This window comes from Pan troglodytes, chromosome 14, assembly GCF_028858775.2.
Source record: "Pan troglodytes isolate AG18354 chromosome 14, NHGRI_mPanTro3-v2.0_pri, whole genome shotgun sequence".
Classification (NCBI taxonomy): domain Eukaryota; kingdom Metazoa; phylum Chordata; class Mammalia; order Primates; family Hominidae; genus Pan; species Pan troglodytes.
In genome coordinates, this window is record NC_072412.2 from 27,157,741 (window position 1) to 27,183,770 (window position 26,030).

At 44.4% G+C, this 26,030-nt stretch overlaps 1 protein-coding gene across 1 annotated transcript in view; it reads right to left on the bottom strand.

Moving 5' to 3' along the window:
- Positions 1-7,022: 7,022 nt before the first annotated feature.
- FLT3 (fms related receptor tyrosine kinase 3) overlaps positions 7,023-26,030 on the bottom strand; it is a 97,672-nt gene continuing 78,664 nt past the window's right edge. The window contains exons 20-24 of the mRNA XM_509601.7: positions 22,284-22,406; positions 19,401-19,512; positions 18,965-19,064; positions 18,260-18,365; positions 7,023-7,922 (exon numbers count right to left, since the gene is read on the bottom strand). Coding sequence (XP_509601.2) covers positions 7,800-7,922; positions 18,260-18,365; positions 18,965-19,064; positions 19,401-19,512; positions 22,284-22,406 — 564 coding nt within the window. The 3' untranslated portion in view covers positions 7,023-7,799. The remainder of the gene's footprint in view (positions 7,923-18,259; positions 18,366-18,964; positions 19,065-19,400; positions 19,513-22,283; positions 22,407-26,030) is intronic.

The window sequence follows — 26,030 nt, forward strand, 5'->3', positions numbered from 1 at the left end:
GCACTTTGGGAGGCCGAGGTAGGTGGATCCCTGAGGTCAGGAGTTTGAGACCAGCCTGGCTAACATGGTGAAACCCTGTTTCTACTAAAAACACAAAAAATTAGCCAGGCGTGGTGGTGCTCGCCTGTAATCCCAGCTACTCAGGGGGCTGAGGCAGGAGAATCGGTTGAACCCGGGAGGCAGAGGTTGCAGTGAGCCAAGATCGCGCCATTGCACTCCAGCTTGGGCAACAAGAGCAAAATTTCGCTTAAAAAAAAAAAAGAAAGAAGAGAGAGAGAAAGAGAGAGATGCAAATTAAAACCATGATGAAATACCACCTCACACCTGTTAGATCGGCTATTATAAAAAGATGACAGAAACTGTTATGCACTGTTGATGAGAATGTAAATTAATACAGCCATTTTGGAAGACAGTATGGAGGATCCTCAAAAAACTAAGAATAGACTCACCATATGATCCAGTAATCCACTGGGTATATGTCCAAAAGAATTGGAATCAGTATGTGAAAGAGATGTCTGCACAACCATGCTCATTGCAGCACTATTCACAATAGCCAAGATATAAAAACAATCTCAGTGTCCAGCAACAGATGAATGGATTTTTAAAATATAGTATGTATACACAATAGAAACTACTTAGCCTTATTTATTTATTTTTTTTCGGAGACAGAGTCTCGCTCTTGTTGCCCAGGCTAGAGTGCAATGGCACGATCTCCTCTCATTGCAACCTCCACCTCCCAGGTTCAAGTAATCCTCCTGCCTCAGCCTCCAGAGTAGCTGAGATTACTGGCACCCACCACTGTACCCAGCTAATTCTTGTATTTTTAGTAGAGATGGGATTTCGCCATGTTGGCCTGGCTAGTCTCAAACTCCTGACCTTAGGTGATCCACCCACCTTGGCCTCCCAAAGTGCTGGGATTACAGGCATGAGCCACCAGCCTCGGTCTACTCAGCCTTTAAAAAACAGGAAATTCTGTCCTTTATGATAATATGGATGAATCTAGAGGACATTGTGTTAATTGGAATAAGGCAGACAGAGACAGGCAAATATTGTATGATCTCACTTAGGTGTGGAATCTAAAAAAGTTGAAGCATGTAAGTAGAGTCAAATGTTGGTTACCAGAGGCTGGGGCAGGCAAGATGTGGGGGAGAGGTGAGGGGAGAAGTTTGTCAAAGGGTCCAAAGTTTCCGTTAGACAGCAGGCATAAGCTCTGGTGTTCTATTGTACAACACAATGGCTGTAGTTAATAGGAATGTATTGTATACTCCAAAATGGCGAAAACAGAGGGTTTTAAATGTTCTCACCACAAATAAATAATAAATATTTGAGGCCGGGCGTGGTGGCTCACACCTGTAATCCTAGCCCTTTGGAAGGCTGAGGCAATTAGATCACCTGAGGTCAGGAGTTCGAGAGCAGCCTGGCCAGCATGGTGAAACCTCGTCTCTACTAAAAATACAAAAATTAGCTGGGCGTGGTGGCACACACCTGTAATCCCAGCTACTCGGGAGACTGAGGCCATGAGAATCACTTGAACCCAGGAGGCGGAGGTTGCAGTGAACAGAGATCACACCACTGCACTCCAGCCTGGGCGAAAGAGCAAGACTCCATCTCAAAAAATGATAATAATCATAAATAAATAAATATTTGAGGCAATGGATATACTAATTACCCTGACTTCATCATCCCACAATGTTTACATGTATTGAAACATCACATTGTACCCCATAAGTAGATACAATTATTATTTGTCAGTTTAAAATAAAACTTTAAAAACCCAACTGAATACTGAAGAAATGAATTGAAGCTATCTGCATAGAGGGTTGTTTTCCTTCGAATCAGCGGATTGGCTTTTTCTTTCATTCTGCTACTTAAAATCTGCCTTTCCAGGGGCAGGCAGGGCGTAGTTGTGAAGTCAGGCCTAGGGCCTGAGATCAATTTTTTAAAGTAGTGCTAGGGCGCCAGCTGCTGGCAAGATTACTACAAAGGCCTAGTGGAAAGGGCTGCCCTTGTGCAGCAACAGCCTATGTAGGAATAGCAAGTTGCATTCCTCCTCGGTGTTAAAAATAGGTAGTTATGTCAGGTACAAAACTTGACCCAAACTGAAATAGAATCTGTGGTAAGAATTTGGTTTAATAAGAGTTGATTTTCATTTCTCCTTAAGAGGTTGTAGATTTTATGTGGGTTTTTTTACCACAATAAAAAATAAAGACAGATATGATAAAAAGAGACAAAATGAGAATTACAAAAAGCTAAGAAAGAAAAGTAAAGAAATACAGAAAATCACATAATAGTAGAACCCAACAGTCATCTCAAGGTAAGTGTTAACAGGGGACTGGAGACAGCAAGTTATTAGCTCAAGTTTCAATTTCTTCAGAAAAAATTGGTATAAGTTTAGAACCTACTTCATAAGGTAGTTAGGAAGATTAAATGAGAAAACACACATCTAGTTCCCTGCACATAACAAGGCCTTCACAGATACACATATTGGGCAAATATTGACACATTGTAAAGAATAAAAGGCATGTCTGACAATATAGCCAGTATGATTTCATTTACATAAAAAAGATGTGTGTGTGTGTGTATATGTAACTATGTGTGTGCAGTTATACATATAAATATAAATATATATTTATATACATATAAATATAAATATATATTTATATACATATAAATATAAATATATATTTATATACATATAAATATAAATATATATTTATATACATATAAATATAAATATATATTTATATACATATAAATATATGTAATATATATTTATATACATATAAATATATGTAATATATATTTATATACATATAAATATATGTAATATATATTTATATACATATAAATATATGTAATATATATATTTATATACATATAAATATATGTAATATATATTTATATACATATAAATATATGTAATATATATATTTATATACATATAAATATATATATTTATATTTATATATAATATACTTATAAATATATATATTTATATTTATATATATATAATATACATACATATATATATATTTTTTTGAGATGGAGTTTTGCTCTTGTTGCCCAGGCTGGAGTGTAATGGCTCCATCTCGGCTCACCACAACCTCCACCTCCCGGATTCAAGTGATTCTCCTGCCTCAGCCTCCCAAGTAGCTGGGATTTACAGGCATGCGCCACCATGCCCCGCTAATTTTGTATTTTTAGTGGAGATGGGGTTTCTCCATGTTGGTCAGGCTGGTCTCAAACTCCCGACCTCAGGTGATCCACACGCCTCGGCTTCCCAAAGTGCTGGGATTACAGGTGTGAGCTACTGTGCCCGGCCATGTAAATATATTTAACAAGAAGATGGGGGAAATATACCTCAAACTTTTTTATTTTTTCAGAGACAGGGTCTCACTCTGTAGCCCAGGCTGGAGTGCAATGGTGTGATCATGGCTCACCACAGCCTTGAACTCCTTTGAGCAATCCTCCCACCACAGGCTCCCAAGTAGCTGGGACTATGGATACACACCACCACTCCCAGCTAGTTTTTACGTTTTTTTTTTATTTTTGTAGAGATGGGGTCTCTCACCACATTGCCCAGGCTGGTCTTGAACTCTTGGCCTCAAGTGATCCTCCCATCTCCGCCTCCTAAAGTGCTGAGATTACAGGCATGAACCGCTGCATCCAGCTAATACCTCAAACTTTATCAGTAGTTTTCCCGAAGTAGTATTTTGGGATTTGGGTTGTGCAAATAAAAGGTCCCACTTATCATTATAGGTAAAAATAAAAAATAGTTTATTATTTTTTTTTTTTTGAGATAGAGTCTCGCTCTGTCGCTCAGGCTGGAGAGCAGTGGCATGATCTCGGCTCACTGCAACCTCCGTCTCCCGGGTTCAAACAATTCTCTGCCTCAGGCTCCCAAGTAGCTGGGATTATAGGCACCCGCCACCATGCCTGGCTAATTTTTGTATTTTTTAGTAGAGAGGGGGTTTCACTGTCTTGGCCAGGCTGGTCTTGAACTCCTGACCTCGTGATCCACCTGCCTCGGCCTCCCAAAGTGCTGGGATTAAAGGCGTGAGCCACTGCGCCACTGCGCCGGGTCAAAATGATTTGATTTTTAACATCAAGCGTATTTTATGTTTTTACTTGAGTAGGTAAAAAAGTGATTGACTATGTATACTTATTGTATCTTGACTGTATACCCAAATCAGAGTTAAGCATACAACTTGGCATAAATCATATCTGCTTTCAAACTTCTTAAAATCCTGTTAAGAAGACAGGACATTTACTTAAGAAGATAAATAACAGCATAAGGTAGGCAGGCTCTACACTGAGATACAGACCAGAAGCCCTTACATTTCAGTGCAGGAAGCCATCACTCATGGGCGCGGAAACTGGCGAAGACCTGAAGGAGAAGAAAGAGCTGAAGTCTGGTCAGGAAGCAAGGACGTAACTAGGAAGAGCAGAAGTTGACATTCCAAGGAGAAGAAAACCAGAGGTGGGAATGTTCAAGACACTCGCTAGAGGGACAGGCTAAGCAGCCAGTGCTGAGCAATGCTGAGGCCAGGCTGTGGGTGCATGGAGTGCTAGGAAGAGAGTGTGGCTTTTGCTGCTAGACCCTGGGAACTAGCTGCTAGATCCCAGGAAGCCCTGCAGGCAGCGACACATGCAAATCAGTACTTTAGGAAGATGAACCTGGCAGTGGCTTAGAGAAAACACTGAATGGTGGAGAGATTGGAGGAAGAGTTAGGTGAGGAAGGAGTCACAGGATCCTTGGGATGTTGCTTTGCCAGCTGGAAACCTTTGTGGCTCGCGATGCCTTCTGCCTGAGTATTGCTCACAGCCTCTGGGCTTATTCCACCCACTCAGCCCAGCAGCCTGGCTCAGCTTGCAATATGGGCCCAGATCCCACACCTGCCAAGGGCGAGCCAGGCGCAGAGCCAGGAGGGGTGCGTGGGTTAGTGACCAAGGGTCCGATCAGTGTGTGCAGCCAGGCACGCTGGCTGCTGCAGCAGGGTGGGCAGCTCCAGGCACTGGCACAGGTGCCGGCTCAGGGTGAGGCTACAGCTGGGTTAGATATACCACATGCTGCTTCTGCTGCAGGCATCCATGTCTGGACAAGGGGAACACGGTGGCCTGGCAGCTTGGAGACGCCAGGAACCGCAGAGCCCCAAAGAGGCTGTCACAGCCCTGGCTTGGGGAGCTTGAGGTCTGGGCCCCCTGAAGGGCCACATGTCTTCTTCCCTTGTCACCAGGTTGTTACAGTTCTTTCAGTCCCATCATTCAGTGGGTCCGAAGTTCTTGTCCAGTGTCCAGGAAGAATGAGGTACTCGCACACGTGGAGGGTGAACAAGGCAGGGAGGAGCTTCACTGAGCAACAGAAAAGCTCTCAGGAGACCTGAAGTGGGTAGCTCCCTTCCACAGGCAAGTTGTCCTGAGGTCTCTGCAAATCTGGCTGAGTTGTGGGGGTCGGGGAGGGGGGTGTGGGGAGCGGGGAGGTTAATGGGCTTCAGAAAGGAGACAGTGCATGCCGATTGTTGGTGCATGGGCCAGCAAAAAAGCACCAGAATTTCTCACTCCCTGCTGGGGACCCCACCTGGAACTGACAGCTTGGCCCCCATGCTTCGGGCAGTCCCTGGCTTGAAGGTGGGGCTTCACTGGGGACCTGACTCCTTCTGCCCAGGAGCCTATCTGCCTCCTGCTTCCATCAATTATGTCATCCACGGTGCCCAGACTGTTCCTGCTGAGGGGCACCTGCAGACCCATGCCTAGCCACCCTCAGCCCCGGCTTGGCCTCCCTCCTGTGCTGGTTGGTGTCCAAAGTCCAGAGGGGGCCAAGGCAGCAGGGGGCTGGCATGTCAGCGCCACCCTAAGTGCGCACACACCTGGCAGGGTGGCGACAGTGCAGGGGCTCAGCCTCAACTTTGCTCCAAAATCTGAGTGCCACCAGGAGTGGGAAGAGGCCAGGCAGCAAGAGCAGACACTTGTGAGCAGTGGGGGCAGGAAGGGCTTCCCCGGCCGGGAGCGCAGGGACGTCTAAGTCTGCAGCCACCGCTAGTCTGGTGGCAGCTGCTCCCAGGAGGGTGGGGCTCCCGCCCTGCCATCTCAAAAGGGGGCGGGGCTCCCACTAGCTCCACGGAGCGCACAGCCCCTGTGGCTCCCACACTGCAGCTGGCATCTTTGCAGTGGCCACTCCAGATGGGCCGCTGCTGCCATTAAAAGGACTGGTAATCTAAGGGAGTTTATGGTGACCTGGTACTAGGCAAAGGATTAAAACTATAAAGGAAGGCACAAATGATGCTATTAGGTCACACTGAGGTGCCAGGCATTGATCTGCATGATGTATATGTTTATGTTCTATATTTCTATATTTCTAAGCTATGTATATATTTAATTCATCTAATTATTCCAGCAACTCTATAAAAGAGATGCCATTAGTGTCCCATTTTTCAGAAAAGGAAACTGAGGCTAGAGAAGTTGAGTTACTTGACCTGATGACACAGCTAAGGCCAGGTGAAAAGAGAATTCCAACCTGGGCTGACCGGTTCCAGATTCCTTGTCCCTCACCACTACATGCAACAGGAGGTGGAGGAGAAAGAAGAGGCAGAATTTGGTGGCACCTGTCGTGTAAGCGGAGGTGGGCGGGGCGGGGGCACAAACCAAGTTCATAAGCCTACAGGAGGGAGGGTGCTAAGCTTCAAAGGACAAAGAGGGCTGGTCGCCATGGCTCACACCTGTAATCCCAGCACTTTAGGAGGCTGAGGCAAGAGGACTGTTTGAGGCCAAGAATTTGTGACCAGCCTGCACAGCATAGCAAGACACTATCTCTACAAAAAATTTTAAAAATTAGCTGGGCGCGGTGGCCTGTGCTTGTAGTCCCAGCCACTCAGGAGGTTGAGGTGGGAGGATCGCTTGAGGCCAGGAGTTTCAGGCTGCACTGAGCTGTGATCTCACCACTCCACTCCAGCCTGGGAGACAGGGTGAGACCCTGTCACTAAAACATTAAATAAACAAACAAATAAAAATAAAATGAAGGGGACTGTGGGGACAAGAGTAACTTTATTGAAAATACTAATCCTCCATGTTACTTCTGACTGGCCCTGAGTCTGGGAAGGCTGCCAAAGTGTCTAGGTGATGTATTACTCTTTATGGTAGAACACCTATTCATTATAAACTTCCCCCAATACAACCCCTGTTGTTGCAGAAATCTTAGGCTGTGACAACCATAGCTGCCTACACATTCCTTGTATCTTGGGGTAAAAGCACACGTGCTCTGGAAGGAATGTGTAGGTGGCTATGGGTGCACAATTTCAGGGGGTTCGTGAACTCCAGTTAAGACCTGCCCTAATTATACCATGTAAATAATTCAATAACGGGCAATTCTGTAGTAGAAATTTTATTCCCACCCATAAAATATATCACTAAATAGCTGAAAAATTTACATATTATTTTAAAACATAGACTTAAAAAATCATATTAGCGTCTCCTTAGCAAAATGCTTTTGTTTTATGTATTTACAAGAATATACTGCACTTCAGGTACACAATTCACTCAAGCCAGCCTGAGAAGGCCTTGGATGCAGATCGATGCTCCAATAAAGTTCATTATCAGCTCCTCCTGCCTTGTGACAGGATGATTTGATTTTACAAAAGTCCCTTTGAAAACAAGAGTAAACGCAGACAGCTTCTAGAGAAAAGTCTGGCGAAGCAGCAGTTGATAATAGATTTTCTTTTAGTGATGAAATTAATCTTGTTTTGGTAATCTACAGCCTGTTAGGGATAGGTGGAGGATGAAGTCCTTAAAACTAAATTGTTCCTCTACGAATCTTCGACCTGAGCCTGCGGAGAGAGTGGCCCCGAATCCATCTCTCTGCTGAAAGGTCGCCTGTTTTGGTAGGTGTGAGGACATTCCGAAACACAGCCATCCACATTCTGATACATCTGAATGTGGGAAAGAGACAGAACACTGATTACCATCTGATGTAGACGTTATGCGCCCATATTACAAATTATTTAAATAAAAACAGTTGTTCTATATAGACAATTACTTTTTTGTTTGTTTGTTGTTTGTTTATTTATTTTATGAGACAGAGTCTCGCTCTGTTGCCCAGACTGGAGTGCAGTGGTACAACCATAGCTCACCGTGGCCTTGATGTTCTGGGTTTGAGCAATCCTCCCACCTTAACCTCCTGAGTAGCTGGGACCACAAGCAGGCTCCACCACACCCTGCTGATTTTTTTATTTTTTGTAAAGATGAGGTCTCACTATGTTGTCCAGGGTGGTCTCAAACTCCTGGGCTCAAGTGATCCCACACCACCCCGGCCTCCCAAAGTGCTGCGATTACAGGTGTGAGCCACTACACCCGGCCTAGACATCACTTTTAAAATGTTTAAACTGATATATAATAGATGTACATATTTTCAGGAAACGTGTAGACAAGTCAAGTACTTTTATTATGCATAGGTCTCAGAGGATATTCTGTATAACTAAAAAAGCAATTTTGGTCCTTTTCTTAATGGAGAAATCAAGTCATAGTCAAATATTTTATTTCATTATTGAGTCTACTCTCAGATATAAAATGTCACTCTAGAAATCCTAAAACCATGCAGAAAAATCATAAAAGAGAAAGGCCACAAAAGGAAATCTGTTCATTATGGAGTTAATACAAGGGACTGATTCTTGAGTTTTCCCTTGGAGTTTCACGACTTTTAAATATTTTTTTCTGAAATGAAGAGATTTACTTTCCTTTCCCAAATATGAAGTTAACATGCATTCATATAGATAATTTGAGAAATACAGAAAGAGACGTAGAAGGCCGGGCGCAGTGGCTTATGCCTGTAATCCCAGCACTTTGGGATGCCGAGGCGGGCGGATCACCTGGAGTTGGGAGTTCAGGACCAGCCTAGCCAACATGGAGAAACCCTGTCTCTACTAAAAATACAAAACTAGCCAGTTATGGTGGCGTGTGCCTGCAGTCCCAGCTACTTGGGAGGCTAAGGCAGGAGAATTGCTTGAACCTGGGAGGTGGAGGCTGCAGTGAGCCTAGATTGTGCCACTGCACTCCAGCCTGGGTGACAGAGCAAGACTCCATCTCAAAAAAAAGAGAAAAGAAAAAGAAAAAAGGCTACAAGTCATGACAAGTACCCGCCATTATAGACAGCTTGCTATGCACACACAATTTTGTGTCTGTGGGCTCAGGCTATATATTCTATTTTAGAACCTTATTTTTGAATTATCAATATATTGTTATTATACTGCTCATATGTTGCCTGTGTCACATATTTACATTATTCACTAAGGATGGTCACATATTTTTTTTTCACGGCAGCCTAGAGTTCCATAGTACTGATGCATCATAATTAACCTTTTGACCAACAGGTTATACGAAACAAACTGAAAAGTGCACACTCAATCTAGTCTGATGTTGGGATAAGCAGAAGTGGAATTGCTGGATCAAAAAGGATGCATACTTGAACTGTGATACACAAGGCCAGGCTGCCCTGCAGAAAGATTGTATTTATTTCTACTCCTATCAACGGTGCCTGGAAACTCTACATTTTCCAGAGCCTTCTGAACAATGGGTATGTCAGCCTCCCACATCTCTTCTCTTTCGCTGAGCAAGAAGTTCTATCTCCTTAACTATACATGTTTCACTATCTGCAAAGTTGGGCCTTTTTCCTATACCTTTATGTCCATTTGTTTTCATTTTGAATAGCCTGCCTATTTCCTTTGCCTTTTATATACATAAAAGGCTATACAGGCTGGGTGTACTGGCTCAACTCTGTAATCCTAGCACTTTGGGAGGCCGGGGTGGGAGGATTGCTTGAGGCCAAGAGTTCAAGACCAACCTGACCAACATAGCAAGATCCTGTCTCTAAAAGAAATAAGTTTTTAAAAGGTGATACATTTTTATTACTATTTGTTTATAAGAACTTTATGATTTAGGAATCATGCATTCTATTTAAATTTTATAGATTTGTTCCGTTCCCACAGCCCTTGTTACTGTCTACTTCTTTTTCTTTGTTTTTGACAGTTTTAGTGTGAACTGTCCAGACTGCCTCCTACACTTCACTTTTCTTTCTAGAAAATTGTGTGTGTGTGTGTGTGTGTGTGTGTGTGTATCCTTTGACCCAAAATATATCCATTGTGAACCAGGTGTTGCACAATGACAGCTTTGCTTGTACCCTGAAGGATGGACAGTAACTACTCATGCATGCCTTTTGTGAAGTAGACATAGCAGTTAGTTAGCATTTGTTGAACCTGTTGAATCCAAAGGTACATCTCTACCACTGAATTTCTAACCACCTCATGAAGTTTGTGTAGCACAAATACCAATACCACTTCCAATCTTCCACCTGAATTAACTAACATGTGCTCTTCATCCAGTCTCACTCTCTAGAAGTTTCTAGAACCATCTCTGACAATCTGTTTCCGCTCCCATAGCTAGTTACTGGGTATAGTTGTAATACATCACTCTTTTCCATTTCTTTAAGTGACCTTTCTTTCCTTTTTTTTTTTTTTTTTTTTGTTGTTGTTGCTGTTGCTGTTGTGATAGAGTCTCACTCTGTTGCCCAGGCTGGAGTGTTGTGGCATGATCTCAGCTCACAGCAACCTCTGCCTCTCAGGTTCAAGCGATTCTTGTGCCTCAAGTAGCTGGGACTACAGGTGTGTACCACCACACCTGGCTAATTTTTATTTTTTTTTAGTAGAGACAGGGTTTCACCATGTTGACCAGGCTGGTCTTGCACTCCTGGCCTCAAGTGATCCACGCACCTAGGCCTCCCAAAGTGCTGGGATTACAGGCGTGAGCCACCACGCTCAGCCACTGTTGTTTTTAACAAGCCCACAGATAACATCATAAAAGTGACCTTTAAATGACTTTTTAAATACATTCTCCTTATGAAATTGTGAAACAAACCCTAGGTTTTCAAATGTATCATTATAAAGAAGTACATAAATTTTCTTATACTTTAAAAAATGGTTCTTTTTTCCTTAGTTATCGTTTCCTTTTCATCTGAATGTGATTTATTTGTGCTTTTTTCTTTTTCAAGACAGGGTCTCATTCTGTCACTCCAGCTGGAGTACAGTGGTGCAATCACAGCTCACTGCAGCCTCAACCTCCTAGGCAGAAGTGATTCTCTTGTCTCAGCCTCCTGAGTAACTGGGACTACTGGTGTGCGCCACTACACCTGGTTAATTTTTAAATTTTTGGTAGAGATGGGGTCCCATTATGTTGCCCAGTCTGGTCTCAAACCTCTGAGCCCAAGCAATCCTCTCACCTTGGCCTCCCAATGTGCTGGGATTACAGGCGTGAGCCACCACACCCAACTTCTTTTTTTCTTAATTGTTCACTTCAAAGATAGTAGCTTTAGTAGTATATTTGTATACTTTGTTGATATACAATATTAATATACAGTATAGACTACACTCAGACTGCTGTATTCAAATCCTAAGTCTGACATTTACCATGTTACCTTAGGCAAATTACTTAACCTCTCTGTGCCTCAATTTACTAGTCTGCTAAAGGGATAATAATAGAACCCACTTCAGGAGATTGAGGTGAGGATTAAGAGTTATTAATTTTGTGGCTAATACATTAGTAAACTCTATGATTAAATACTCAAAAAATGTTAGCAATTACATTATTAGTTCAAAAAACAACTTTTGGTTTTCCTGATCATCGCTATTATTTTGTTGTTGCTACTTCCTCTGTGTCATTAAATCTGGCTATATCTCTATTAATTCCTTCTTTCTGCTTTGTTCATTTTCCTCCTCCTCTCTCTCTCCACCTTCTTCTTTATTGTTGTGTGTTTTTTCCCTAGCTTCTTAAATTGAAAGGTTAATCAGGCTAGGTGCGGTGGCTCATACCAGTAATCCCAGCACTTTGGGAGGCTGAGGCAGGAGGATTGCTTGAGGCCAGCAGTTTGAGACTAGCCTGCACAACATAGCAAGATCCCCATCTCTGCAAAAGAGAATTTTTAAAAAGTACTCAGGAAGCTGAGGTGGGAGGATCGCTTGATTCCAGGAATTTGAGGCTGCAGTGAGCAAGAACCTGTCTCAAAAAAAAAAAAAAAAAAAAAAGAGGAAAAAAAGGTTAGCTATTGATTTTCATTTTTCTTTGTTTTCTAATAAATGAATTTAGAATTATGAATTTGGGTAACTCTCACAGGTTTTAATAGGCAATATCCATTTTTGCTCCTTCTCCCTCTTTCCCCTTCTTCTTCTTAAGCAAAGACTTGCTTAAGAGGCATGATTTTTATTTTATTTATTTATTTTTTGAGACAGAGTTTCGTTCTGTTTGCACTCCCAGGCTGGAGTGCAATGGTGCAGTCTAGGCTCACTGCAACCTCCGCCTCCCGGTTTCAAGCACTTCTCGTGCCTCAGCCTCCCAAGTAGCTGGGATTTTAGCTACCTGCCACCACACCCAGCTAATTTTGTCTTTTTAGTAGAGACGGGGTTTCACCAGGTTGGCCAGGCTGGTCTCGAACTCCTGACCTCAGGTGATCCACTCGCCTCAGACTCCCAAAGTGCTAGGATTTCAGGCGTGAGCTACCACGCCTGGCTGATTTTTAATTTTGGTATATAAATTTGGGGGCTTTTTTGGTTGGGTGATTTTTTTTATTACATTGTATTGAGATTAGTGAATGTGGCATTCACTAACAATGCATGTTAACAACTTTATTTATTCTGAGATTCTCTTTCCTAAGTAGGCTTACTGATTGTTGCCATTTTGTGTTTTATTTTTGTATTTTCAATTTTTATTTATTTATTTTATTCTTTAGAGATGGGATCTCTCTCCTTTGCCCATATTGGAGTGCAGCAGCCCAGTTATAGCTCACTGCAGCCTCGACTTCCTGGGCTCAGGGGATCCTCCCAGCTCAGCCTCCTGAGTAGCTAGAACTACAAGCTTGCACCACCACACCCAGCTAATTTTGTGTTTTCTATTTCCATGAATTCTCTTTATTTTTCTCTTCCCCATTTTGTTGGACTGATTATGTTTTCTATGGTCATTTTCTTCCCCTGTACTGAAACAGAAGTTATGTGTTACATTTCTATCTCACCCATATCGTTCTTACATTTTTAACACCCACATTTAATCTTATGTTGATTTCACCATGTGGCTGCTCCTGCTTCAGAACTTCTGCAGTGTCCCAGGACTTCTTGCTGCCTTTGTGTTACCCTTGTCCTTGTTTTTCCCAGGCATCCTCTGTGGTGGGTTTTCCCTCTGCAGTGCAATTTTAACTGCTTTCATTGTCTCAGGGATTTTCCACAGTTTCTGGTCCACAAAAAGATCTCTTTCTTACTGTCAAAGCCAATTATGGCCTCACTTTTATTTTAGTTTAGTTTAGTTTAGTTTTGTTGAGACAGAGTCTTGCTCTGTCACCCAGGTTAGAGTACAGTGGCATGATCGTGGCTTACTGCAGCCATGACCGCTCCCCAGACTCAAGCGATCCTCCCACCTCAGCCTCCCTAGCAGCTGGGACCACAGGAATGCACCACCACGCTTGGCTAATTTTTAAATTTTTTTGTAGAGATAGGGTTTTACCATGTTGCCCAGACTGGCCTTGAACTCCTGAGCTCAATCTATGTTTGTGCCTCAGCCTCCCAGAGTGCTGGGATTATCAGTGTCAGCCACGACGCTTGGCCTCCCTTCTCTTAAAACAAAACAAAACAAACTTATTTCCTATAATTTATGGGGCTGAGTAGGAGAGGGGAGGTGATGTTAGTTCAGACCCCTTTTCTGAAACAGGGGACAAGTATGTGCCCCCTTTTATCAGCCCACAGCCCCTGCCTAGTGCGCTCCCTCAGCGTGCCCATCCTTGCTGCTGCCGCCCCTCTCAACTGATGTCCTGACATCTCATCTTCTGCCTCGCTTTTCCAAACTTCCTTTTACGCTCTCTTTTTCTTTCTCATTCCAGAAATGTTTGCTGAGCGCCTTCTACGTGCTAAGCATCATGCTAGCAGCGGGGTCTATAATGATGAACCAAACAGATGTGGTCTCCAACTTGCTTTCATGCTGACTTCATTCATTTACTTAATATCACATGGCAAGCACTACCCCATGGGGTGTAAAGATGAACAGGAAACAGTACTTACCCTCGCTAATGAAGTCTAGTGACGACAGAGAGAGACCCATAATATAAAGTCATCCTACACTAGGATTTGAGTCTCACATGGAGTTACAGCTGAAAGTGTTAATGAGAATACAGAAGAAGCAGCCTGAAATCTGACTAGGGAAATTGGGGGAGGCTTTGCAGAGCACAGAATATTTGATCTGGTTCTTAAAGATTGAAGCATGTTCGTCCATCCTAAAAATCTTCATCGGTTCACCACTGTCTAAATGCCTAGACAGGTAATCATGTAATCAGTGATCTCCCTGATCTAATCCCATTGGTGCTGAGGTTAGACATAAAAGCCTTAACCTATGTTTTCTCCATGTATTTCCCACTCTTTCTCTCTGGTTCTCTGAGGGCCCTTTTCCTTCCCTAGTCCTTGATGCAGAAAGAAAGATTCTGGCCGGGCATGGTGGCTCATGCCTGTAATCCCAGCACCTTGGGAGGCCGAGGCAGGCGAATCGCTTGACCTCAGGAGTTTGAGACTAGCCTGGCCAACATGGTAAAACCCCGTCTCTACTAAAGATGCATTAGCCAGGCGTGGTGGCAGGTGCCTGTAATCCCAGCTACTCAAGAGGCTGAGGCACGATAATTGCTTGAACCCAGGAGGTGAAGGTTGCAGTGAGCGGAGATCACGCCACTGCACTCCAGCCTGGGCGACGGAGTGAGACTCTGTCTAAAAAAAATAAATTAAAAAGAAAAATAGGGCCAGGTGGGGTGGCTCACGCCTGTAATCTCAGCACTTTGGAAGGCCGAGGCGGGCGGATCATGAGGTCAGGAGTTTAAGACCAGCCCGGACAATATGGTGAAACTCCGTCTCTGCTAAAAACACAAAAATTAGCTGGGCGTGGTGGCGCGTGCCTGTAGTCCCAGCTACTCAGGAGGCTGAGGCGTAAGAATTGCTTGAACCCAGGAGGCAGAGGTTGCAGTGAGCTGAGATCATGCCACTGCACTCCAGCCTGGGTGACAGAGTGAGACTCTGTCTCAAAAAAAAAAGAAAAGAGGAGAGGAGAGGGGAGGGGAGGGGAGGAGAGAAGATTCTACAAAACCTTTCACAGATATAACAGGGAAGATCACCCTGGGGAAGGTGACAAGGCCAGTTTTCCAACCAAGGGACTAGATAGGATTCTGCAGAGTGGGCAGGGCTGCCTGCGCGGCTGTGTGGGTTGTGCCTTGCACCAACAGAAGTGCCCAGCAGAGCGGGCAAGATGGCTGAGACCCACGCCAAGCTCTCCTCCTTCAGACTGGCTTAGACTGAGGCAGGCTGCATGAGCCCTAAGTAAGGGGTTCCTCTGGATTCCTCCCACCCGGGGAGGGGGCATTTCCTTCCTTCCTTCCTTCCTTCCTTCCTTCCTTCCTTCCTTCCTTCCTTCCTTCCTTCCCTCCTCCTTCCTTCCCTCCTTCCTTCCTTTCTTTCTTTTTCTTTCTTTCTCTCTCTCTTTCTTCTTTCTTTTTTTTCTCTCTTTCTCTTTCTTTCCTTCCTTCCTTCTCTCTTTCTTTCTCTTTCTCTTTCTTTTTTGAGACAGAGTCTCACTGTGTCACCCAGGCTGGAGTGCAGTGGTGCCATCTCGGCTCACTGCAACATCCACCTCCCAGGTTCAAGCGATTCTTCTGCCTCAGCCTCCCGAGTAGCTGGGATTACAGGCATGCGCCACCACGCCTGGCTAATTTTTTGTTTTTAGTAGAGATGGGATTTTGCCATGTTGGCCTGGCTGGTCTGGAACTCATGACCTCAAGTGATCCGCCCACCTCAGCCTCCCAAAGTGCTGGGATTACATGTGTGACCCACCGCAATGGGCCATGGGGGCCTGTTTTCTAACCTGCTTAAAGGAGCTACCATTTTCTCTGGGTGCTTCTGACACTGGTCACAGAGGGTCAGGGAACAGAGTGGAAGGAACTGGGAGAAAAAGTTTGTGAACCATCTGTCCCTAAGCATGGATTCTCTCAGCTGATTAATCATGCATGGATATGTTGCCATTCAACGGTTCCTGATACCTGACAGGCCCCCTGAACACGGGGAAGGGGATCTGGACATCCTGCGAGTATGGGGACAGGAAAGGAGAAGCTCAAACCAAGACCCAAGTGGTCCTGAAGCCTCCATCCTGCCGACACGAACTTTGCACTTTTTTTTCCCTCTCTACTCCCCCATTCTCCCTGTATATTAGGCACAGCCATCTACTTGCCACTCTACTTTTTCAACTTTGGACTTTTATTTATATGATTCATTCATCCTGGAATATCCTACTCACCCTCTACTCTCCAGCAGCCAAGATGCTACTCAGTCCTCACATCCAGCTCACAAGTTCCCCACAAATCCACACCCAACTATGCAATGAGTAACATCAATCAGGCCTCTCTTAGCCAGGCGTGGTGGCTCATGCCTGTAATCCTAGCACTTTGGGAGGCTGAGGCAGGTGGACCACTTGAGCTCAGAAGTTTGAGAACAGCCTGGGCAACATAGTGAGAGCCCGTGTCTACCAAAAATACAAAAAAAATAGCTGGGTCCGGTGGTGTGTGCCTGTGGTCCCAGCTATTTGGGAGGCTGAGGTGGGAGGATTGCTTGAGCCCACAGTGCGGAGGCTGCAGTGAGCTGAGATCATTCCACTGCACTCCAGCCTGGATGACAGAGCAAGACCCTGTCTCAAAAAAAAAAAAGTGTATAGCTAGACAGCTATACATGCACATATACATTCTTTCTTTACCAGCTCACTTCCTGTTTCATTCTAAACTCTTCTTTCAGTTTACCTTATGGTGTCATGAACAGTTTATAGGTATCTGTGCAATAGGCTATAAGTCTGCTGGGGGCTTTCCATTTCCTCTGGACTTTTGACCTAATTCTCTGACAATAACCTAGTTTCTATGTCATTTTCAAAAAAAAAATCACAGCAGTAGGAAAGTACACACTATCTACCCAGGTCTATATAGAGAATACAGAACTGAAAACTGACTCATAACAATTTAGAAAGGAGGACAGACAATCCACTTAAAAATCAGATTTATATTTAACTAACATTTTATGGAGTAAATACCAAGTGCCCAGTACGTGCTAACTCTTTTCACATACATCACCTGATTTACTCCTTCTTACAACTCCATGAGGTGAGATTTGTTAATCACGTATTTCAGGTAAAGAAACTGAGAAGGAGACTCCCCAAAAGATTAAGTGACTTATCAAGTAAATGATGGAGCCAAGATCTGAACCTCAGTATTAGGAGCCCAAGGTTCTCTCCTTTATTTATTTCATCTGGAGATGGTTCTTTTCACTACACCAGGTGGTGGTGTTGACGGGGGAAGCGTTAGCAAAGAAATTCCAAGTCCCCAAAGCTCAAAAGATAATCTAACTTGACAACCCATTTTACAGGTGAGAAAACTGATGCTTAGAGAAGAAAGTGATTTGCTATAATGGACACAATTGGGAGACAGAGTGGTACAGCTGGTATTCAACCCTCAGAACTCCAGGTCAATGCTCTTTCCAGGCTACCATATAGCATGATTGAGTCATGTGATTTTTCCACACTCATGCTTCATAAGAAAGGGCTAGTGGCTTCTGGAGGCCAGGGATTATTTTTATTTAGTTTTATTTAGTTGTCTACTTCACTGCACTGAACTCTTAAGAGCTTTTAATTTATTAATCATTTGGCTGAAATCAGGAAAGGTGGTTTTTTTTCCCTAAAAACATTTTTATCAATAAATATGTCTTAGGGCAGGCAGAGGAGCTCATGCCCTGTGATCCCAGCACTTTGGGAGGCTGAAGTGGGGGAATCGCTTGAGCCCAGGAGTTCAAGACCAGCCTGGGCAATACAGTGATACCCTATTTCTACAAAAAATAAAAAACTTAGCCTGGTGTGGTGGTGCCCTCCCATGGTCCTAGCTACTTGGAAGGCTGTGGCTGGAGGATTGCTTGAGCTTGGGAGGTCGAGGCTGCAGTGAGCCATGATCACGCCACACACTCCAGCCTGGGCCACAGAGCGAGACCCTGTCTCAATAAATAAATAAATAAACAAATAAATAAAGTCTTACCCCACACAACTTTGAAAGGGCAACCCAGAAAAACTGCAATGAGAATGACAACTTGGTACCTTTGGTTCACAGGAAGACAGCAACAAGTGTTTTAATTTACCAATTTCCTTTATAAAGCTTTATAACGCCCTGGCTGCTACATACCGCTTCTTCTGCATCTGCCAGCTGACATCCTAAAAACGAAGTCAAATGAGGGAAGGATGGCCGTTTCCTTGAGTCAAAAGCCCAGCAGGATTGCATTATAATGTATCTGTAAAAGCAATAGAACAAGGAACAAGATGAAGAAGTCTGAATGAAGCAAAATGGATCATTTTCCATATAATGAAGCACCATTTATTCCTCTGGAGCTGCTTATTTACAGCATGTTTGTTTTGTGGCAAGTCCTCTACCAGATTTTGAATTCATATCCAAAAGGAGAAATCAGATGGGCAGAAATGCATTTAAAGAAACGTGACGTAGTGGATAGAATCGAATGACCTTCATGGAGCACTCAAGCAAAGGAATTAAAACCGGGAAGCAGGTGCCTCTGAGGACAGGAAAGGTTCAGCTTTGTTCAGAAACTCCCAAAACAAAGAGTTTTCTTTTCCTTTTAAAATGGAATCAGACAGCCAGGTGTGGTGGCTCACACCTGTAATCCCAGCACTTTGAGAGGCTGAGCCAGGAAGATTGCTTGAAGCCAGGAGTTTGAGACCAGCCTCGCCAACACAGCAAGACCTCACTTCTATTTTTTAAAAAAAGAATCCTATACACTTCGCACTAAGGAGTTTCACTTTTTTTGGTCATGCATTTGGAAGCAGACAGACTGTACCTTTCTGATTTCAACCAAATTACAGTCTGACTTGAACTTACATTTCTTCTGTAGCATAAAATGGCTGATCCATTTTAAATCCATTTTGAATCAGTTTGTAGAAGTTAGCATCAACCGGAATGCCAGGGTAAGGATTCACACCTGAGGAAAACATTAGACAATTGCAGCCATTCATCCATTTCTTCATTTGTTTATTGATTCATTCAATTAACAAACACGTATTGAGATCTGCCATGTGCCAGACACTGTTGCAGGCACACAGGCTGCGGTTGGGAAAAAGAAGTCACGGTTCACGCTCTCAAGCAGGTTATAGACCAGTGAGGAAGACAGGCTAAAGGACACCAGCAAATAAACATGAAGTCATGGGCTGCAATACATGTAAGACCCATCAGTGTTGGGGGGAGGGGTGGGGGGGCACCGAGAGAGCAGAGGATGCAAAGCCAGGAGCCAAGGGAGGCCAGCAGCTGCCCAACTTACCAAGTGAGAAGATTTCCCACAGTAATATTCCATATGACCAGACATCACTCTTAATGGTGTAGATGCCTTCAAACAGGCTTTCGGGGGCCATCCATTTTACAGGCAGACGGGCCTGTGGAAAACCCAGAGGAGATAAGATGGTGAATTTTCCACATACAGACATGACTTCTTTTCTTTTGTATTAAGATGAAATGCATCATCTTCCTAAGACCACTCTTAATGCCTTATTGAGAAAATCACATTCCTCACGTGAAAGGTTTTCACTTTCAAATTAACATTCTAATAATACTAGCCTAAAACACAAGGCATATTTCCTTACAACTCCTCTTGAACAAAGGCTTGTGCTTGGAATGGGTAAGTTTAACTTGCCATCTTTCCACTGGAAAGAGGTACTTTCCATTAAGGAATAGCCAGTCAGTTGCCTAGGGGTAAGTGGGTACTAGTGAATTAGTGAGATCTTCTGTTAAAGCATTTCTGGGAAGACCTTTAGTGGAAATGTCATCCACAAGAATGTCGGGAGGGGAGCCCACGTCATCACTTCCAGAAATGATACCAGTCTGGCTTCTGTGGCTTTAATAATTTCCACTAGCATGAAAGGGAGTTTTGACTTAGTATAGTCTCAGACTAGAATCAAGACACAAGATGGGTAGGTTACTGGGGCACAGCTTTGTACTGATTTTCTTTCTCTTTTTTTTTTGAGACAGAGTTTCGCTCTTGTTGCCCAGGCTGGAGTGCAATGGCGCTATCTCAGCTTACTGCAACCTCAGACTCCCAGGTTTAAGTGGTTCTCCTGCCTCAGCCTCCCGAGTAGCTGGGATTACAGGCACGCACCACCATGCCCAGCTAATTTTTGTATTTTTCGTAGAGACGGGATTTCACCATGTTGGCCAGGCTGGTCTTGAACTCCTGACCTCGTGATCCACCCGCCTCAGCCTCCCAAAGTGCTGGGATTACAGGTGTGAGCCACCGCACCTGGCTGTACTGATTTTCTTTTACATGGGTTGACGAGTCCTTCACAGCACATGTTTAATTAGCACATGCTTAATCAGCCAAGTAAACCCTCTTTTAAATGTATGCAAACTGATGAGCTATTGATTCATGCAGGCAAGTCTGGTTAATTTGATTAATTAAAGAAATTAATTGTGGTTCCAAATGGAATTCACTTTCCCACATAAGAGACAACCAGCTGGTGGGGTAGAAACTGAATGACTACATATGAGCAGTCTATGATGAGTAGGAGTAGATCGTAAATCAGCTAAGATGATTATTTGTTTCTAGTGGGAATACAGTTTAATTTGACTTTTCACATTTACTGGATGTTCACCCTGGACAAGGTGCCTTCATGTTGGTTTTATTGGTTTTTTCCCACATCAACGCTATGAGGTAAGTGCATAACCCTCATGGGAAACACTACAACATAGCAGTTAGCACAGACTCGGGGCTCAGACTATTCCTGTTCAAGTCCACATGCTGTGTAACCATGGGCGAGTTACTTTTCTGTGCCTCAGTTTCCAAGTGGGTACTCTGAGGAATAAATGAATTAATATGCATAAAGCCCTTAGATGTTTAGCACATAGTAAGCACTAAATCAGCATTTAATATTATTATTATTATTTCACAAGTAGGGAATTCTTTTTTGAGACAGGGTCTCAAAAAAAAAGGGTCTCATTCTGTTGCCCAGGCTGGAGTGCAGTGGCGTGATCACAGCTCACTGCAGCCTCGACCTCCTGGGCTCAAGTGATCCTCCCACTTCAGCCCCCCGAGTAGCTGAGACCACAGGCGTGTGCCACCACACTCAGCTAGTTTTTTATTTTTTATAGAGACAGTTGAGTGTCTCACCATGTTCCATAGGCTGGTCTTGAACCCGGGCTCAAGTAATTCTCCCACCTTGGCCTCTCAAAGTGCCTTGGATTAAAGGCGTGAGCCACCAGCACCCAGCCAGGTGTTGTAATTCTTTAAAAACACACATTTTCAACTACACAATTTTGTCATCTATTACTTCTAATAGTTCTTTTTGTAAACACATCTGTCCTTAGTTTTTTATTACCAAGTCAATTCACACTGTTTTTTTTTTGTTGTTGTTGTTGTTGTTTTGAGACAGAGTTTTGCTCTTGTTGCCCAGGCTGGAGTGCAGTGGCGTGATCTCAGCTCACTGCAACCTCCACCTCCTGGGTTCAAGCAATTCTCCTGCCTCAGCCTCCCGAATAGTTGGGATTACAGGCACACGCCACCACGCCCAGCTAATTTTTTGTATTTTCAGTAGAGACGGAGTTTCACCATATTAGTCAGGCTGGTATCGAACTCCTGACCTCATGATCTGCCCTCCTCGGCCTCCCAAAGTGCTGGGATTACAGGCATGAGCCACTGCACCCAGCCAATTCACTCATGTTTTAGGTCTTCCTGTGTTAACAGTAAAAGGATGATAAATATTCATTAATTCATATTTAAGTATTTAGCTTTAACATTTTATAGGTATTTATGTGTTATATATGTTTTAAAGTGCTTTATTGTGACTATTAGCTTTTCACATAATTGAAAACATAACTCAATCGTCACTTTATAGCTAGGATAACTGAACTAAGTGCAAGTATTGAGATTTTGGGTTTTTTAAAGTGAGGATTGCACTCAAAGGCCCCTAACTGATCTACTCTGACTAGCTAGCCCAAGGACAGATGTGATGCTATTTTGCTCAGCTTTTATTATAGATGGAAGATTCCCTGAAGCTGCAGAAAAACCTTTTAAGCATAAGTAAGCAGACTGCTGTGAGGGTTTTTTGATGTTACCATAAATCAAAAATGCACCACAGTGAGTGCAGTTGTTTACCATGATAACGACACAACACAAAATAGCCGTATAAAAATAAGTAGGAAATAGCAGCCTCACATTGCCCCTGACAACATAGTTGGAATCACTCATGATATCTCGAGCCAATCCAAAGTCACATATCTTCACCACTTTCCCGTGGGTGACAAGCACGTTCCTGGCGGCCAGGTCTCTGTGAACACACTGTCAAGAATGACACCAGAGTGTTATTTACTGTGATGTGTATTATCCTGGAGTGCAATCTTTCTTCTAGACTCAAGTTCAGTAGGAGGTACCGGTGATGGAAGGCCTCTTATCTTTACTTGGCTGTGCCGTGAGCGGCCATGATGATGTGCAACAAACAAAGTGAATATAGGAGACCTAATTCTGCAGCTATGGTGGCTGCAGTTATTTGTGCGGCTTCTGAAGCATCCCCAGAGGCGAAAGAGGAGCAGATCTTTTGCAGATTCTGAGCAAAAGTGAGAGGCTCCCCAACAGGGGCCCTCCCCTGAGCCTCCAGAGGGAGTCTCAGAGCTGTCCTCCAGTACTCTTATTGTGGGTGTGAGAAATAGCATCTCTTTTCTTTTTTTTTTTTTGAGACGGAGTTTCACTCTTGTTGCCCAGGCTGGAGTGCAATGGCGTGATCTCGGCTCACTGCAACCTCTGCGTCCCAGGTTCAAGCAATTCTCCTGCCTCAGCCTCCCGAGTAGCTGGGATTACAGGCATGCGCCACCAGGCCCAGCTAATTTTGTGTTTTTAGTAGAGACGGGGTTTCGCCATGTTGGTCAGGCTGGTCTCGAACTCCTGACCTCAGGTGATCCACCCACCTCGGCCTCCCAAAATGCTGGGATTGCAGGCGTGAGCCACTGCGCCTGGCCAGCATCTGTTTTCTGACTGGAAAATAGCTTTAGGAATAAATGGAGTAATATCGAGGGAAATAATCGGAAAAACAAAAAGCTAAAAATGAGTTTGGAGAGGTTACTGAAATGGAATTAGAAGGAGTCCCTGAGCTGAGAGATGTCGTGATGTTAATCAAAGGGGTCTGACAAGAAAATGAACTTTACAAAGGAAGATCTGAAGGGGAACAGGGCACTAGTAGCAAAGGTCCAATGTACACTCTTTCATCTTTAAAAAATAAAAAGCAGCACCATGAACACTGGCAGCCCTGTGCCACAGCCCCTCTAGAGCTCCCTCCTCCATACCCAGTTTTTTCAGTGCCATCTACCTGCACTTTGCCCACTTTACCCCAGGTCTGCAACCTGCCTCCTCCTCCTGCCTGTCTGCCCAAGCTGCTCTGGCCAAGGCCTGCACTGACTGGCTTGACACCCACACAGTCTCGATCTGACGGGACCTCCCTGTGGTGTCTGCTGCTGGTGGCCAGCCCCTCCCGCTTCTGGTCCTTCCTCTGGGAACCCTGCGCATGGTTCACTCCTGCTTTCTCCCCACTGCTCTGCTGGCTCCTGTCTCCCTCAGGGGCTTTGTGCACGAGCCTACTCTCACTCCTGAGGGCTGCATCCTCACATCCCACACCCTCACCCAAGCCATTTCATCCAAACCTAGGGATGCAACCACCATTGCCCACATCCCTATTTCCAACCCAAACATTTCTCTTGAGTTTCAGACAGGAGAAGTGTCCAAGTGTCTGCTAGACCACGCCCTACTTGGTTGCTCAAGGCACCTCACATTCAGTATGTCCAACACATTACCTTTCTCCAAAAAAAACTCCTCCTGATTCCATGCTTCCTATCCTATCCCACATTTCCTGCTGGTTTTCCTTTTCCTTCAAAAATCTCCATTAGTCCAAGCATGAAGCACGCACTCCCTCAGAAAGCCTCTTCCACTGCATCTCCCCTTCCCCCAACCAGGTCTGCTGTGCAGATCCCTCCCCTGGGTTCCCAGAACTTACTTCAGTCACAACACTTATCATGCTACAGTGTTGTCTTTTTTAAACTTTTAAAAATTTTTTATTTTTATTTTCTGAGAAAGTCTCACTCTGTCACCCAGGCTGGAGTGCAGCAGTACAATCTCTGCTCACTGCAACCTCTGCCTCCCAGTTCAAGCGATTCTCATGCCTCAGCCTCCTAAGTAGCTGGGATTATAGGCGTGCACCACCGTGCCTGGCTGTTTTTCTATTCTTAGTAGAGATGGGGTTTTGCCATGTTGGCCAGGCTGGTCTTGAACTCTTGGCCTCAAGCAATCCACCGTCTCAACCTCCCAAAGTGCTGGGACTACAGGCCTGAGCCACCCACCCCTGGCCTCAGTGTCATCTTTGACTTGCATGTCTGCTTGTCTCTGTCTCCCCTATCATTCATAAGATCTTCGAGCCCAGGAGTCATATCATAACTGACTCTGTATCTCCAGCATCTAGTACAGTGCTTGGCACGTAGCTGGGGCTCAACAAATGTTTGATGAAGTCAAGGGCCTATAGAGGAAACGGAGGGGCACCCAGAGGAATATCAGGGAGGGGGTGAGAGACAAGAAGGGGACAGTGACACGCATGATTCAAAGGGGAGGCCTGATGTGAAGATAAAAGGATAGAAGGCCTAAGAAACTGGATGTTCTTCAAAAATTCATATTATTACAAGCCTGGGGTTGAAGGGGAAGCAGTGCCCCTTGACCGCCAGTTGGGAGTAGTTTGAGTATTTACTTAGCTATGGGCAGCAAACCAGGCCAGACAATCTAAGTAGGTGTTCTCCCACCTCTATAAAGATGTTCGTGGGCCAGGTACAGTGGCTCACGCCTGTAATCCCAGCACTTTGGGAAGCCGAGGCGGGCAAATCACTTGAGTCGGGAGTTTGAGACCAGTCTGACCAACATAGCGAAACCTTATCCCTACAAAAATACAAAAAAATTAGCCAGGTGTGGTGGTGCGTACCTGTAACCCCAGCTACTTGGGAAGCCAAGGCAGGAGGATCGCTTGAACCCGGGAGGCAGAGGATGCAGTGAGCTGAGATCGCACCACTGCACTCCAGCCTGGGCAACAGAGCAAGACATTGTCTCAAAAACAAAAACAAAAAATGCTTGTGGAAGCAGGATTGTAGTTGTATAAGTGAAATAGAGAAAGACTCAGGTGGGCAAGATGCACGAGCAAGAAGAATCCAAACAGCAGGTGGGGAAAATGAAGAGAAGAATGTGCCTCGCAGTTCAGAGGTGCGGAAATATTACTGTGACAGTAATTTTTTAAAACTTGTATTATTATTGCTTTTAAGCTTATTTCATTATTATTTTGAATAGACAGACTGGAGGGCAGTGGTATAGTCATAGCTCATTGCAGCCTGGAACTCTTGGGCTTCCCTCCAAAAGCACTGGGATTACAGACGTACACCACTGTGCCCAGCCTATTTATTTATTTTTAATTAATTTTTTTTTTTTTGAGATGGAGTCTCACTCTGTCACCCAGGCTGGAGTGCAGTGGCGCCATCTTGGCTCACTGCAAGCTCCGCCTACCAAGTTCACGCCATTCTCCTGCCTCAGCCTCCCAAGTAGCTGGGACTACAGGCGCCTGCCACCACACCTGGATAATTTTTTTTGTATAGAGACGGGGTTTCACCGTGTTAGCCAGGATGGTCTCGATCTCCTGACCTCGTGATCCGCCCGCCTCAGCCTCCCAAAGTGTTGGGATTACAGGCGTGAGCTACCGCGCCCGGCTGCCTATTTTTTATTTTTTAGAGAAAGAGTCTTGCTCTGTCACCCAGGATGGAGTGCAGTGGTGCGATCCTAGCTCACTGCAGTTTCCAACTCCTGGGCTCAAGCAATCCTCCCACCTTGGCCTCCCAAGTACCTGGAACTGCAGACACACACCATGAACGTCTGGCTGAGGCAGTAATT